We start from the raw sequence: 16935 nt of genomic DNA on the forward strand, positions 1-16935 counted from the left end.
AAAGACTGCATAAGAAGTTTTGTTGTTTCCCTGTTCACTAAAAAGGATGTACTGTAGTGTACGTTTGTTGTTTCCCTGTTTACTAAAAAGGTTGTACTGTAGTGTACGTTTGTTGTTTCCCTGTTTACTAAAAAGGTTGTACTGTAGTGTACGTTTGTTGTTTCCCTGTTCACTAAAAAGGATGTACTGTAGTGTACGTTTGTTGTTTCCCTGTTTACTAAAAAGGTTGTACTGTAGTGTACGTTTGTTGTTTCCCTGTTCACTAAAAAGGATGTACTTGTAGTGTAGTGTATGTTTTTTGGGCCATTTATGATGCTATCAATACCACAATTAACGCCAATGTTCCTTGACTCTTTGCATAGTAATGTTATGGAATGGTAGAGAAACTACAATGTACCCAGAACCATCTATAAAATGTCAATGTAAATCTATGTCTCTGACTGTACGCATTCTATCTCTACGTACTCATTCAGAGGGAAGAGTATAGTCCATCTTTGTTTTCAAAAATCTACTAACTATCAAGCCAACATTCAAAGGGATTTGTTTGATGAAAGCATAGTCCAGTAAACTGTAATATTATATTACAAAACTCCTATACCTGCCTCCCTGTAGACACTACTACTACGGTACTGAAACTGACCCATCAATACTCTCTGTCTATATCCCAAATGACACTCTATTCCCTATACAGTGCACTACTTTCGACCAGGTTCCATAATGCTTGGGTCAAAAGTAGTGCACTATATACTGTAGAGAATAGGGTTCCATTTTGAATTACAGTCTCTCTCTCTCTCTCTCCCCAGTTTGACCTGTGTCAGATCTGCAAACATCATGTGGTTTAACTGCATTCCTTTCTACTCCAATGTATACCCAGCAATATTAAAACACATACATATATATATATATATATATATATATATATATATATTTAAATATATATATATATATACATTTATATATATAAATATATATATATATATATATATATATATATATATATATATATATATAAATATATATATATATATATATATATATATATATATATATATATATATATATATATATATATATTTCTATATATAAATTTATATATATAAATATATATATATATATATATATATATATACGGAATAACTGCAAAGGGCCTATCTACGCCCTCACATCATTAATGTCTTATGTGGGGGATGAAAAGTGTAACACTGTTTTGAAAACATCATTCCAGATATTATCTTTGGTATTTTTCTTCTAGCCCTTAGATTTAGAATAAACTATTATTTAGAGTAAACATATGTAAGCTACTGTAATAATTGTATTTTTCAATGGAACTTTTGTCGTAGTCAAATGCAAGTAAGCTAGTTTTACATTTCAGCAATTCCTGAATAAAATACATTTCGTTTTTTCAAAGACAAGGTCCAAATATAAAATTGTAGACAGGTCGCTTTGGATTTTAGAATTACTTACATTTCCTTTTTTTTTGTGAAATAAATGTATAAAGTATTTTTAAAAAACGTAAGAATGAGAGGCAGAGGCAACAGTGAATTGTCCCTTCTATCTCCTCTCAGTAATCCCACTGTTGAGCTAGCTCTGAGCTTGATGGTTCTGGACTCTATAGCCTGCCAGCCAAATCAGTGGGTTTTAGTTGACTTTAGAATCACCAGACAGGTTGCTTCTATGTCCCAGCTGCGTTGTAAGGGCATCAGGTTCTTTACTGTGTGGTCACCATTATTTTCCCTTACTCCTGGAGGCTCCAAAGCAACAAACACACAAGATCAGTTCCTTTAAAAGTCCTTTCCATATCTCACCTGAGGCAAGCTCTGAGCCCTCCATCTTAGATGCTCCTATACATCAATGAAATAAAAAATTACCCAAAACCCACCAGTCCCCGTATCAATGTCCTCTCTGGGTTTTCTTCTTCTCTTATTGGGTAAGCTCAGTGGTCCGTTCTCTTGACCCTCTCTCCCCGGCTCCCCCTATAGGTCGGTGCCAACACTACCCCTCTTCACCCTCAGGCTGCCGCCCCAGCCCCGGGGACAGGTGTTGTGGGTACGCTGCAGTCCTGGAGACCTCAGCCCAGAGTCCTCCGACTCCACCGAAGCATCCGAGTCAGTGAGGGACCTGGTGTTGTAGAGCCTTACTGGGGACCGGATCACCCCTGTAGGGGTGGGAGGAGGGCTGGCGAAGGGTGGAGACTGGCACCCCATGGCCCTGGGCTGGTAGGGGCTGAAGGGGGGTTTGGAGCTGCTGTAGTGGTGCTGGTGGTCGTAGCCCTGGTGGTGCTGGTGGGTGGTGTTGTCACCTAGCGGGGAGATTGGGAGGTTGTGGCCGCTCAGAGCACCTGGGGACGGGCTGTTTTTACGTTTGGCGGCGTTGATGATGTTCTTCGCTAACAGGCGATGGTTTGCCTTGGAGTTGTTGGGGCTGACGATGGGAGACTGGCATCTGGAACCCCAGGGAGGGGATAGGGGTGAGGGGGAGAGAGGAGAGGTGATGGTGCCTTGGTGAGAGGGTCTGGAAGAGGAAGAGTTGGAGATGGTGGTGGAGAAAGGCTTGGTTGTCTGGTTGATGTTAGGGGATTGACAGCGGGACCCCCAGGGAGGTACAGACGATATAGGTGAGGTGGTAGTGGATGGTTTAGGCCTGGATAAAGAGGCTGTGGAGAAGGGTTTGGTGGTTTGGTTGACCACCGTGGGTGACATGCACCTCGTCTCCCACGGTGGGGATGCAGGGGAGGTGGCTGTCGCCTGGTGGAGGGGCCTGGAAGTGGGGGGTCCCTCCGGGCTGCTGAACCGACGGGTGAACTGCGGTGTCCTGGTGGGGGTGGTGGTGGGGGTCGGAGGGGACTCCTTCCTCATCTGTGGAGAGAGATTAAAAGTACAGAAACATGAATGGGAGACACCCTAGATTAACATTATCATGGTAAAGAGATATGAATGTGAGACACCATGATAATGTTAATCTAGATTAAAGAGACACGAATGTAAGGCACCATGATAATGTTAGTCTAGGGTATAGAGGCATTAATGTAAGACACTATGATAATGCCTCTGATCTGGAGGATTCACTAAACAGAGAACATCCCTGGTCATCCCTACTGCCTCTGATCTGGAGGACTCACTAAACAGAGAACATCCCTGGTCATCCCTACTGCCTCTGATCTGGTGGACTCACTAAACAGAGAACATCCCTGGTCATCCCTACTGCCTCTGATCTGGAGGACTCACTAAACAGAGAACATCCCTGGTCCTCCCTACTGTCTCTGATCTGGAGGACTCACTAAACAGAGAACATCCCTGGTCATCCCTACTGCCTCTGATCTGGAGGACTCACTAAACAGAGAACATCCCTGGTCATCCCTACTGCCTCTGATCTGGTGGACTCACTAAACAGAGAACATCCCTGGTCATCCCTACTGCCTCTGATCTGGTGGACTCACTAAACAGAGAACATCCCTGGTCATCCCTACTGCCTCTGATCTGGAGGACTCACTAAACAGAGAACATCCCTGGTCATCCCTACTGCCTCTGATCTGGAGGACTCACTAAACAGAGAACATCCCTGGTCATCTCTACTGCCTCTGATCTGGCGGACTCACTAAACAGAGAACATCTCTGGTCATCCCTAATGCCTCTGATCTGGAGGACTCACTAAACACAAATTATTCGTTTGTAAATTATGTCTGAGTGTTGGAGCCCCTGGCTATCCGTGAATAAAAAAATCTAAATAAATTGTGCCATCTGGTTTACTTTATATAAGGAATTGTAAATGGTTTATACTTTAACTTTTGATACTTTAGTACATTTTAGTAGTATATTTAAAGTATATGTTAAAACCAAATACCTGTAGACTTTTACTCAAGTAGTATTTTACTGGGTGACTTTCACTTTTATTTGAGTCATTTTGTATTAAGGATATCTTTACTTTTACTCAAGTATGACAATTGAGTACTTTTTCTACCACCGGGTGTATTTAAGGAAAATATAGTGAACTCTCCATTTAAAACGTTTGAATATATTGATCATGATCTACGGAGGAATTTAGCTCTATTCATTCAGCTCACAAACTTGGCTACCTAACTGTTTTCAACAATGCTACATGGTTTCCTTGACATGAAAACAACAAGTCGGGCTGAAAACAGACCGCATAGCAACCCAGACTATCAGCTCAAATCTGTGTGTGTGTGTGAGCTTCCTTATTAACCAAACAGGATACCTGGTCTCCAGTGTCCCTCTCACGTTACCACAGTTTGGCCAAGCTGAGGTGACTAACCTTTATGGAGATCTGCTGCTCTCTAGGCTCCTGAAGAGCTTGATAGGTCGTTCCCTAGACTCCTGAAGAGCGTGGTAGGTCTGCTGTTCCCTAGACTCCTGAAGAGCTTGGTAGATATGCTGTTCTCTAGGCTCCTGAAGAGCTTGGTACTCTAGGTCTGCTGTTCCCTAGGCTCCTTAAGAGCTTGGTTTGTCTGCTGTTGTCTAGGCTCCTGAAGAGCTTGGTAGGTCTGCTGTTGTCTAGGATCTTGAAGAGCTTGGTAGATATGCTGTTCTCTAGGCTCCTGAAGAGCGTGGTAGGTCTACTGTTCCCTAGACTCCTGAAGAGCTTGGTAGATATGCTGTTCCCTAGGCTCCTGAAGAGCGTGGTACTCTAGGTCTGCTGTTCCCTAGGCTCCTGAAGAACATGGAACTCTAGGTCTGCTGTTCCCTAGACTCCTGAAGAGCGTGGTAGACTCCTGAAGAGCGTGGTAGGTCTGCTGTTCCCTAGGCTCCTGAAGAGCGTGGTACTGTAGGTCTGCTGTTCTCTAGGCTCCTGAAGAGCGTGGTACTGTAGGTCTGCTGTTCTCTAGGCTCCTGAAGAGCGTAGTACTCTAGGTCTGCTGTTCTCTAGGCTCCTGAAGAGCGTGGTAGGTCTGCTGACCTCTAGACCTATGTTGGCTTTGGTACTGTAGGTCTGCTTTTACAAGAGAGTTTCTTATAATGTTATGGTCTCACAGGCTTTGCTGATACCCGGCAAAGACTCCTGGGGAGCCTTCTTTTCACCTTGAACTAGTGTTGATCAGATTCAGAGTACGACACTGATCTACGGTCAGTATTGTACTTTTCAACCCCCTACTGGTTATATTTAGTATTTGGCATGGGCAGGCTGATCCTAGATCTGTGCCTATTTTGCCCTAAGGACAACATGAACTTTGAGAAAATGTTATCTGGATTTGCTGTTACCCTGCCTAGGCTCTTCGGGAGCTTTGTTTTACCCTTGAACCAGTGTAACTCTGAAGTCCCCCCCCCCCCCTATACAAATCAAATGGAATCTAAATGTATTTATCGCATACACGTTTCTGCTTATGTTATTGCCGGTGCAGCAAATTGCTTATGTTTCCAGCTCCAAAAGTGCAGTAATATCTAGCAAAACAATAACAATACACAGATCATCCATACGTTTAAAAAGGACAAATCAGAAAGAGCAATGTCAGAGTCAAGAATATTAATACATGTACAGTGCCTTGCAAAAGTATTCATCCCCCTTGGCATTGTTACCATTTTGTTTCATTACAACCTGTAATTTAAATAGATTTTTAATTGGATTTCATGTAATGGACATACACAAAATAGTCCAAATTGGTGAAGTGAAATTTAAAAAAAAGAACTGCATATGTAATTCACCCCCTTTGCTATGAAGCCCCTGAATTAGATCTGGTACAAACAATTACCTTCAGAAGCACCATAATTAGTTAGATTGCACACAGGTGGACTTTATTTAAGTGTCACATGATCAGTCACATGATCTCAGTATAGATATATATATATATATATATATATATACCTGTTCTGAAAGGTCCCAGAGTCTGCAACACCACCAAGCAAGTGGCATCATGAAGACCAAGGAGCTCTCCAAATAGGTTAGGGACAAAGTTGTGGAGAAGTACAGATCATGGAAAGAATATGGCACCACAACAAACCTGCCAATAGAGGGCCGCCCACCAAAACTCACAGACCAGAAGGGCATTAATCAGAGAGGCAACAAAGAGACCAAAGATAACCCTGAAGCTGCAAAGCTCCACACCAGAGATTGGAGTATCTGTCCATAGGACCACTTTAAGCCGTACACTCCACAGAGCTGAGATTTACGGAAGAGTGGCCAGACAAAAAGCCATTGCTTAAAGAAAAAAATCAGCAAACACTTTTGGTTTCGCCAAAAGGCATGTGGGAGACTCCCCAAACATATAGAAGAAGGTGGTCAGATGAGGTGGTCAGATGAGACAGAAATGTTGCTTTTTGGCCATCAAGGAAAACGCTATGTCTGGCGCAAACCCAACACCTCTCATCACCGCCAGAACAACATCCCCAGTGAAGCATTGTGGTGGCAGCATCATGCTGTGGGGATGTTTTTCATCGGCAGGGACTGGGAAACTGGTCAGAATTGAAGGAATGATGGATGGAAATGTTCAGTCTTCCAGAGATTTGAGACTGGGATGGAGGTTCACCTTCCAGCAGGACAATGACCCTAAGCACACTGCTAAAGCAACACTCGAGTGGTTTAAGGGGAAACATTTAAATGTCTTGGAATGGCCTAGTCAAAGCCCAGACCTCAATCCAATTGAGAATCTGTGGTATGACTTAAAGATTGAAGTACCCCAGTAGACTGTACACCAGCGGAACCCATCCAACTTGAAGCAGCTGGAGGAGTTTTGCCTTGAAGAATGGGCAAAAATCCCAGTGGCTAGATGTGCGAAGCTTATAGAGACATACCCCAAGAGACTTGCAGCTGTAATTGCTGCAAAAGGTGGCTCTACAAAGTATTGACTTTGGGAGGGGGGGGTGAATAAGGTTATGCACGCTCAAGTTTTCTGTTTTTCTGTCTTATTTCTTGGTATTTTCACAATAAAAAAATATTTTGCATCTTCAAAGTGGTTGTATAAATCAAATGATACAAACCCCCCAAAAATCTATTTTAATTCCAGTTTTAAGAATGCCAAGGGGGTGAATACTTTCGCAAGCCACCGTATGTGAATGGTGTGTATAGACAGGATAGGCCTAGGCCCTAAGGGTAACTCTTGCAGAAAGATTGTAGCTTCCATCAATGTAATTGTCTGCAGAATTTCCAATCACCCATATTTTTTTTGTAAATATATCAAATATATATTTTTAAGTATATTTTCCATTATTATTTTGCCCTAACCCTACCACCCTCCCCTAATTGGAGTAAACTAATGGACAACAACACTTAGGCTTCTACTTCCAGCTTCTACATACTATACTGAACAAAAATATAAACGCAACATGTAAAGTGTTGGTCCCATGTTTCACGAGCTGAAATAAAAAGATCCTCAGAAATGTTCCATACTGCACAAAAAGCGTATTTATCTTACATTTTGTGCACAAATGTGTTTACATCCCTGTTAGTGAGCATTTCCCCTTTGCCAAGATAATCCATCCACCTGACCAGGTGTGGCATATCAAGAAGCTGATTAAACGGCATGATCGTTACACAGGTGGCAGACAGTGTGTGTTAGTGTGGGTTTGCTGATGTCAGTCAATGTTGTGAACAGATGGCGGTGGGGTTATGATGTGGACATTGTGTGACCAACATATGTGACCAACAGAAATCCATTGATTAAGGCCTAATGAATTGATTTCAATTTATTGATTTTCTTATATGAAATGTAACTCGGTCAAATCTTTGATCTTTGATTTTTTGCATATTACGTTTCAATATTTTTTTCCAGTGTATGTACATTTTACGGACACAGTAGATTTTTACATTAGTTAGTTATCATTAGTTAGTTATTAGTTAGTTATTAGTTATCTTTCGTGTGTTTTTAAGTCCCATCCTATAGCTTCACTCAACCCCTCTCATAGATCTCTGAACACCATCCAGTAATGATTTCTATTTTGCCACGTATAGTTCCTCTGTCAAGTACTTTTGCTTCCTCTTTCAAAACAGTGTTCGTCTTTATGTACAGCTGTTCATTTTACATTATTAATAGGAGGAAAATCCTTACGATTAACTTCGGTTAGTGGAGATGGAGGAGACTGAAATTAAAACTTGACTCCATTTGTAACATGTTTCAGTAAAAATAATTTGGTAGCATTTCTATGTTGAAGATTAGAACCATTGTTTGGTGCATTTTCGCACATATTCCATCCAGAAAGGCCAATGGGTCATACCATTCTTTTGAAGGTAGGGGCCATCCATTACACTTGATCTTTCCTGAATAAGTTCCTCCATTTCTTTGTGTTTTTCCTCTAACTTACTCTGTGTCTCTGTGGTACAGTTTTTATTTCCGTCTATCTGTACTGTTAGTGCCTCTTATTACTTTTGTTAATATGAACTATTTTGACTGAAATTCATTGTTTTAAATATGAGGTTTGAATTGCATGGCCTCTAAAGGCACATTTAAAAGTGTCTCATACAATAAGGGGATCTTCTGTACCTATGTTATGTTGGGAAAAAAATCGGTCTATAAATTCTTCTGTCCAAGTTAAAAACAAGTTATCAACCAATAGGCTTTGATTAAATGTCCAATATCCCCGCCCACGTGAAAAATCTGTAAGAGTAATGTATGCGCCAATTATTTGATGGTCCGACCACATTCTGTCACCTATCAACACTTTTTTAACGTTTGGTGCTAGCGAGAATTGAATAAGAAAGTAGTCCAGACTACTAGCTTGATTGAGCGTCCGCCACATATATTTCACCAGGTCAGACTCATTTCTACCTTGATCCTGGAGTGTTTTCATGCTAGGCAAGAAAGGCCAATGGGTCATACCATTCTTTTGAAGGTAGGGGCCATGGGTAATACCATTTGATTGAGCGTCCGCCATGTATATTTCACCAGGTCAGGCTAATTTCTACCTTGAGCCTGGAGTGTTTTCATGCTAGGCAAGAAAGGCCAATGGGTCATACCATTCTTTTGAAGGTAGGGGCCATGGGTAATACCATTTGTCTGAATGCTTTTAACTCTGATAGGCTTTTAGAAAGCTAAGACCCTTCCTTCACAAAAAAAAAAAAAAAACAGATTGTGGAATGCAGTGTAATCACTCATATTGTACAGGGTGTTTCCTTTATCTTCAGAGAGAATCTTTTAAAAGGCCTTATTGTCTGTTTTGCATTGATGTACGTATACTGTTGTGTACTCTGCCAGCTCTTCGACTGTTAAACTGGGTGTTAGCCTTCAGGAAAAAAAAAAACATTCATTCTGTGTCTATACACTGTTTTCAAAGGTTTTCCTGCAGAGATATACATTTGTTCAGTGTACTATATGCTTCAGTAAACTACGACAACAGAAGAGTCAGAGCAGAAAAAGAACCGAAAGTTTAAGGTACAATACAAGTAGATGAATGGAAAACAGCAGGATAGAAGAAACAGAAGAAAAGAAGGAAAAAGTAGAAAGACAAAACAAAAGGAAGCAGGTCCCAGGAAAACAGAAAGGATACAGCTTTAACCAGGAGAGAAACAGAAAGGATACAGCTTTAACCAGGAGAGAAACAGAAAGGATACAGCTTTAACCAGGAGAGAAACAGAAAGGATACAGCTTTAAACCAGGAGGGAAACAGAAAGGATAAAGCTTTAAACCAGGAGAGAAACAGAAAGGATAAGGCTTTAAACCAGGAGAGAAACAGAAAGTTTATAGATGCAGAAACAGAAAGCAGAAGGCTTTAAACCAGGAGGGAAACAGAAGCAGAAGGCTTTAAACCAGGAGAGAAACAGAAAGCAGAAGGCTTTAAACCAGGAGGGAAACAGAAGCAGAAGGCTTTAAACCAGGAGAGAAACAGAAAGTTTATAGATGCAGAAACAGAAAGCAGAAGGCTTTAAACCAGGAGAAACAGAAGGCAGAAGGCTTTAAACCAGGAGAGAAACAGAAAGCAGAAGGCTTTAAACCAGGAGAGAAACAGAAGGCAGAAGGCTTTAAACCAGGAGAGAAACAGAAGGCAGAAGGCTGTAATCAGGAGAGAAACAGAAAGGATAAGGCTTTAAACCAGGAGAGAAACAGAAAGTTTATAGATGCAGAAACAGAAAGCAGAAGGCTTTAAACCAGGAGGGAAACAGAAAGCAGAAGGCTTTAAACCAGGAGAAACAGAAAGGATAAGGCTTTAAACCAGGAGAGAAACAGAAAGTTTATAGATGCAGAAACAGAAAGCAGAAGGCTTTAAACCAGGAGGGAAACAGAAGCAGAAGGCTTTAAACCAGGAGAGAAACAGAAAGCAGAAGGCTTTAAACCAGGAGAGAAACAGAAAGCAGAAAGCTTTAAACCAGGAGGGAAACAGAAAGTGTATAGATGCAGAAACAGTCCAACAGAAAATAGAGGTTTATAGATGCAGAAACAGTCCAACAGAAAAGAGAGGTTTATAGATGCAGAAACAGTCCAACAGAAAAGAGAGGTTTATAGATGCAGAAACAGTCCAACAGAAAAGAGAGGTTTATAGATGCAGAAACAGTCCAACAGAAAAGAGAGGTTTATAGATGCAGAAACAGTCCAACAGAAAAGAGAGGTTTATAGATGCAGAAACAGTCCAACAGAAAAGAGAGGTTTATAGATGCAGAAACAGTCCAACAGAAAAGAGAGGTTTATAGATGCAGAAACTTAATAGGAAAACAGAAATCAGTCCATCAAAGAAAACAGAAACAGAGAAACCATAGTCGTTGTTGTCAGCTAGCTAGCTGGTTTAGTGATCAACACGGTGAATCTAAAAACACTCTTGAGTTATATTTTCATTCTATGTTGTTCTAGGTATAAATCAGTCGAGTCGTAAAACCGTGGAAGTTAACATTACGTCAAATTGCATGCAGAGGTGCAGTGTGTACATGACTGACATCGATGGTGTCAGAGCCAGGGCTCACAGGACGGTTGTAGTAGTAGTATATCATTTGGTAGTTCTCGAACTAAAGCGCAGAGAAACTGCGCCCCCTATGGGCCCTGGTCAAAAGTAGTGTACCATAAAGGGAATGGGGTGGAATTTCAAACAGCAGTCAGTCTATATTAGAAACAGAGACAGTAAAAGGGAGTCCCCTGCCTGATACTTTCATGTCTGTAAGCTTGTATTAAATTACAAAATCATAGATCATAAAATAGACGCCAGAGCATCTGTTAAAGGGCTTTGTATCTCTCTCTGTCTCAAGTCTTTCTGGAGATGGGAATAACAATGTAAAACTAAAGAAGAAGAAGAAGTGTGAACCGATTTCTCATCCCAAAGTTATTTAGGAGCTGACAGAAAATTGGGCTTTTCCAAAGCTCAAGTGCACTTAGTGGTTTTTATATTTGGTACTATTTGGCAAATAGTTTTGGCTCGCAAATAGTTTTTTAGTGCTTGTTGATCTCTGGATCTATAGCATAGTGTTTGTTGATCTATAGCATAGTGTTAGTTGATATCTGGATCTATAGCATAGTGTTTGTTGATCTATAGCATAGTGTTAGTTGATCTCTGGATCTATAACATAGTGTTTGTTGATCTCTGGATCTATAGCATAGTGTTTGTTGATCTCTGGATCTATAGCATAGTGTTAGTTGATCTGTGGATCTATAGCATAGTGTTAGTTGATCTGTGGATCTATAGCATAGTGTTAGTTGATCTATAGCATAGTGTTAGTTGATCTCTGGATCTATAGCATAGTGTTTGTTGATCTCTGGATCTATAGCATAGTGTTTGTTGATCTCTGGATCTATAGCATAGTGTTTGTTGATCTCTGGATCTATAGCATAGTGTTTGTTGATCTCTGGATCTATAGCATAGTGTTTGTTGATCTCTGGATCTATAGCATAGTGTTTGTTGATCTATAGCATAGTGTTTGTTGATCTCTGGATCTATAGCATAGTGTTAGTTGATCTCTGGATCTATAGCATAGTGTTAGTTGATCTATAGCATAGTGTTTGTTGATCTATAGCATAGTGTTTGTTGATCTCTGGATCTATAGCATAGTGTTAGTTGATCTATAGCATAGTGTTTGTTGATCTCTGGATCTATAGCATAGTGTTAGTTGATCTATAGCATAGTGTTTGTTGATCTATAGCATAGTGTTTGTTGATCTTTGGATCTATAGCATAGTGTTAGTTGATCTATAGCATACAGAGGGTGTTTGTCAGTTGCATAGCTGACTTGTTTTGTTTAATCACTAATGAAGCAGCAAAAATCCAAACCATGAAATCAAGATTCCACAAGGAACTAATCTATGTTGAGCTTTGTACTGTGAAATAACATCAACAGTGACGTCCAATCCTGTAGTATCTAGGTATCCAAAAAAATCTAGCGTGTGTGTATCCACTATCTGTCGTGTGCAATATAGTAAAATAAGGTTCTCCTGTCTGTCTAGCTGTTGTACTTTGGTCGTGTTAACACAATTCAGAGTAGAAACAGAGTAGAAGCAGAGTAGAAGCAGAGTAGAAACAGAGTAGAAGCAGAGTAGAAGCAGAGTAGAAGCAGAGTAGAAACAGAGTAGAAGCAGAGTAGAAACAGAGTAGAAGCAGAGTAGAAGCAGAGTAGAAACAGAGTAGAAGCAGAGTAGAAACAGAGTAGAAGCAGAGTAGAAGCAGAGTAGAAGCAGAGTAGAAACAGAGTAGAAACAGAGTAGAAGCAGAGTAGAAGCAGAGTAGAAGCAGAGTAGAAACAGAGTAGAAGCAGAGTAGAAGCAGAGTAGAAACAGAGTAGAAACAGAGTAGAAACAGAGTAGAAGCAGAGTAGAAACAGAGTAGAAGCAGAGTAGAAACAGAGTAGAAGCAGAGTAGAAGCAGAGTAGAAACAGAGTAGAAGCAGAGTAGAAACAGAGTAGAAGCAGAGTAGAAGCAGAGTAGAAACAGAGTAGAAACAGAGTAGAAGCAGAGTAAATATATCAGTAGAAGAAGAAAGAAGGCCTCCACACCTGGGGTTCGATCCCTGCCCTCTTGGCAGAGAAGGTGGGTCTGGGTGCCTGGACGCTCGACCGAGGAGAGGCCACTCTCTCCGGAGAGAAGGCAGAGACAGGAGAGGTGATCCTGGGGTCCCTCAGCTGTGGAGTCCCCCCGTGCTGTGGAGGATAATTATCCCCACCTCTAATTCCTCCTGATGGGGGCTGAAGTGACGGGGACATGGTAGGCCTGAAGCGAGGCAGGCTGTTGTACTTGTGTGACTGAGGGTTGGAGGAGGGCAGGTAGGCCTGCCTGGAGTAGGCCTCAGATGAGATCAGGGGTTTGGGTGGTGGAGGGGCCACTCGGGGCAGAGCGCTCAGCACGGTGCTGGCAGAGTCCTGGACTGGGTTGAAGATGAACAGGGAGGAGTTGAGCTGGTAGGGCTGGTGCCTGGAGAGGTCCATCTCTATCTTGGTGCAGCCGTACTCTAGGGGTGGTTCTGCAAGGACCGGGGCTGGGGTTGAAGCCTGCTGGCTGGGCCTCCTGTTCCCAGGCTGAGGGGTCTGGAGGGTCCGTGTCAGCCTGGCGCTGAGGTCAGTGTTGTTAGCAATAGCTTTGACCCGGCCAGGCATATTAGATGGATAGATCCAAGACGGCGGCAGAGATGCGGTGGGAGATGGAGACCTCATCTGGCCACCTCCACCACCGGACACATTATGTTTCTCCACTACGTACTTCTCCATCCTCGACTGGCGCTTAGCGAACAGCTCGGCCCCCTTCCCTGATGCGTTGGTCAGGGTCTGCTCTGGCTGGTGCTGCTCCCTGGGTTCCCTGGTTCTGGAGCTCTTGAGACAGGAGGACCACTCCGGCACGTTGGCAGCCTCCGCCTTCACCTCCTCCTTGGCTAAGAAGTTAGAGGCCTCGGCCCCCAGAGCCAGCAGCTCCTCCTCTGGGGCTGAGTCGGGAACGGAGCGGAGGCCGTGCTTCTTCCTATCATCGTTCCCCTGGACCAGAGAGAGGAGTTCAGGGTTGGGTGCCATGACAGGCTTCTCCTTAAAGGTGAACATGGACTTCCTGGCTGTTGACGATCGTCTGATGGCCGCCGCCCCTTTCTCCAGAATGCCCGTTTTGATTGGCTGCTGCTGGTTCTGTTGACCAATAGGCTGAGGGGTGAAGGGGACAAAGGTGTTGGGTCTGGGGGAGGTTGGAGGAGGGATGTATTGGGTGACAAGAGGGTTGGGGGGTAGATACTGGGACACTGGGGCAGCTGTAGGAGCAGGGTTGTACTGGGGGACGGGTGTAGACCTAGGGAACATGACGGTAGACTTGGGAGGAGGACTGGAGAGAGACTGGGAGGGAGGAGGAGGATGGATGGGGAAGGCAGGGAGAGGAGACATGGGGCATGAGGAAAGAGGGGGAGGAGGGGAGAAGGTGACAGGGCAAGACGGAGGGGAGAAGGCGACAGGGCAAGACGGAGGGGAGAAGGCGACAGGGCGAGTGGCAGTGAAAGCAGGGAGAGGGGGAGTGGAGTAGGAGGGGGCTGAGGGAGGAGTGGAGGTAGGATAGGAGGGAGCTGGAGGTATGTTGTTATCCATGACAGGACTCCTGGCCTCTGGGGACTTAAGCTGTACGGTGGGTGGGGAGAAGAAGGGTCTGGCTGTCCGGTTGACGATGGTGGGGGCCTGTCTGGACAGGGACATAGAAACTCGCCCGCCATTTTGGATCTCTCCAGCAGAGCCCTGGGTGCTGTGGAAGCCATTACGCCGGCTCTCAGGGGGAGCTGTGGGGTATGTGTATGACCCCCTATTCATCCCCACTTCCTCTCTGACTGGACCAGTGTTGTTGTCATTTACTGATATAATCTCATCCTTCACTTCACCCTCAATATCCTCGTATATCTCCTCTCTTTCTCTCTCTCCACTCCTCTCTTCCTCCTCCTCTTCTCTCTCGTTCACTGGCTGGAAGTGTCTCTCTTGTATCACGTCCACTTCCTCGTAGATGTGCTCGTCACCTGGGTCCTCCATGATGTCACTTCCTGTGACCTCACTTCCAAAAGGTGGCGACCAGAGTGGTGGTTTTGTCCCGCTGCCCTTCTTCCAGTTCAGTTGTCTGTCTGTCTCTGTCCCTCCACTAGGACCCTCCCTCTCACCTTCCCATGTCAGGTTGTTGTTCCTGTTGTCTCCGTCTCTCTCCACTCCTCTCGTTCTTTCCCCGCAGCTCTCTAGCGTGAAGGCGTCGACCCTCTGCTTGCGGCGGTTGAAGAGCTGGACTCCGCGGGAGTTGGAGCAGCCAGACGGGACGGTCAGCTGGGCCGCGATGATCTGTGACCTCACCCTCGCCTCCTTCAACTCCTTCTCTGATAGGCTGGCACTACGCGTCAGGTCTGGGGGGGGGGGGGGGGATGCAGGAAGAGAGAGAGGGAGAGAGTGAGAGAAAGAGTAATAGAGCGATAGAGGAGGGGGGAGAGAGAAATCAAGATGGTTATTTGATGATAGCAACAAAAGCTTGGACACATTAATTAAACTCATAACCCCAGAATAGCCATGTGTTAGTTTTCTGTATTAGAGGGTAGCTAACTAACACCTATTATAGGAAACACCTCTGTTAAAAAAGTCTTGCCTCAAAAATTAGCTTAAATGGGTAAGTCAATCTTAGATGTTAAGTCCCCTATTTGAGTGGTTCTGGACTGGTTCTGACATGGCTCCTGAGTGGCGCAGCTGTCTAAGGCACTGCATCTCAGTGCTAGAGGTGTCACTACAGACACCATGGTTTGATTCCAGGCTGTATCACAACCGGCTGTATCACAACCGGCTGTGATTGAGAGTCCCATGGGGTGGTGCACAATTGGCCCAGTGTCGTCCGGGTTTGGCCGGTGGTAGGCCGTCATTGTAAATAAGAATTTGTTCTTAACTGACTTGCCTAGTTAAATAAAGGTTAAATGTAATTAAAATAGGAGCTTGTAAATATCCAAACTAATGTGAACCATCGACAACAAGGTCTTAACAAGTTTGAGGAGGTTTAAACAATGGCATAACAAAGTATTCATACCCCTTGACTTATTCCACATTTAGTTGTGTTACAGCCTTGAATTCATGATCAATTAAATATTACATTTTAATCACCCATCTACACACAATACCACATTTAAAACATTTATCGAAAAATTAAATACAGAAATATTTCATTTACACAAGTATTCACAACCCTGAGTTAGAATGTTAGAATCACCTAAGGCAGCGATTACAGCTGTAAGTCTTTCTGGGTAATTCTCTAAGTGCTTTGCATACCTGGATTGTACAATATCTGCACATTATGCTTTTCAAAATTCTTCAAGCTCTGTCAAGTTGGTTTGCTGATCATTGCTAGACAGCCATTTTCTAATCTTGCCATAGAGTTTCAAGCTGATTTCAGTCAAAACTGTAACTAGGTCACTCAGGAACCTTTAATGTCATCTTGGTAAGCAACTCCATTGTATATTTTGCCTTGTACTATAGGTTATTGTCCTGCTAAAAGGTGAATTTAACCAGTGTTTGATGGAAGCAGACTGAACCAGGTTTTACTCAAAAATGTTGCCTGTGCTTAGTTTTTTTTAATCTAAAAAAACTCCCTAGTACTTGTCAATGACAGGCAGACCCATAACATGATGCAGCCACCACCATGCTTGAAAAAATATGAAGAGTGATACTTCAGTGTAATTAATAACTTCATCATGCTCAAAGAGATATTCAATGTGTGTTTTTTTTTACCCATCTACCAAGAGGTGCCCTTCTTTGCGAGACATTGAAAAAACCTCTCTGGTCTTTATGGTTGAAATTCACTGCTTGACTGAGGGACCTTATAGATAATTGTATGTGTGGGGTAAATAGATAACTTAGTCATTCTAAAATCATGTTCAACATTAAACTAAGTGAGTCCATGCTACTTTTTTTGTGGCACTTTTTACTCCTTTTTCTCCCCAATTGGTAGTTGCAGTCTTGTCCCATTGCTACAACTCCCTTACGGATTCGGGAGAAGTGAAGTTCTAAAGCCATGCGTCCTCCTAAACACAATCCTGCCAAGCCCTACCCAATTGAGATGATTTGGGATGAGTTGGACCGTAAAGTGAAGGAAAAGCAGCCAACAAG

General features: G+C 43.1%; 1 protein-coding gene across 3 annotated transcripts in view; it reads right to left on the minus strand.

The window, feature by feature from the left end:
* Positions 1-1096: 1096 nt before the first annotated feature.
* The window catches only part of LOC110504491 (synaptopodin-like), a 71922-nt gene continuing 56083 nt past the window's right edge, over positions 1097-16935 (minus strand). For all 3 annotated transcript variants that reach the window (XM_036969840.1, XM_036969841.1, XM_036969842.1), the window contains 2 exons: positions 12847-15194; positions 1097-2855 (listed from right to left, as the gene is read on the minus strand). In XM_036969840.1, coding sequence (XP_036825735.1) covers positions 1974-2855; positions 12847-15194 — 3230 coding nt within the window. In that variant the 3' untranslated portion in view covers positions 1097-1973. The remainder of the gene's footprint in view (positions 2856-12846; positions 15195-16935) is intronic.

This window comes from Oncorhynchus mykiss, chromosome 31, assembly GCF_013265735.2.
Source record: "Oncorhynchus mykiss isolate Arlee chromosome 31, USDA_OmykA_1.1, whole genome shotgun sequence".
Taxonomy (NCBI): Eukaryota; Metazoa; Chordata; class Actinopteri; order Salmoniformes; family Salmonidae; genus Oncorhynchus; species Oncorhynchus mykiss.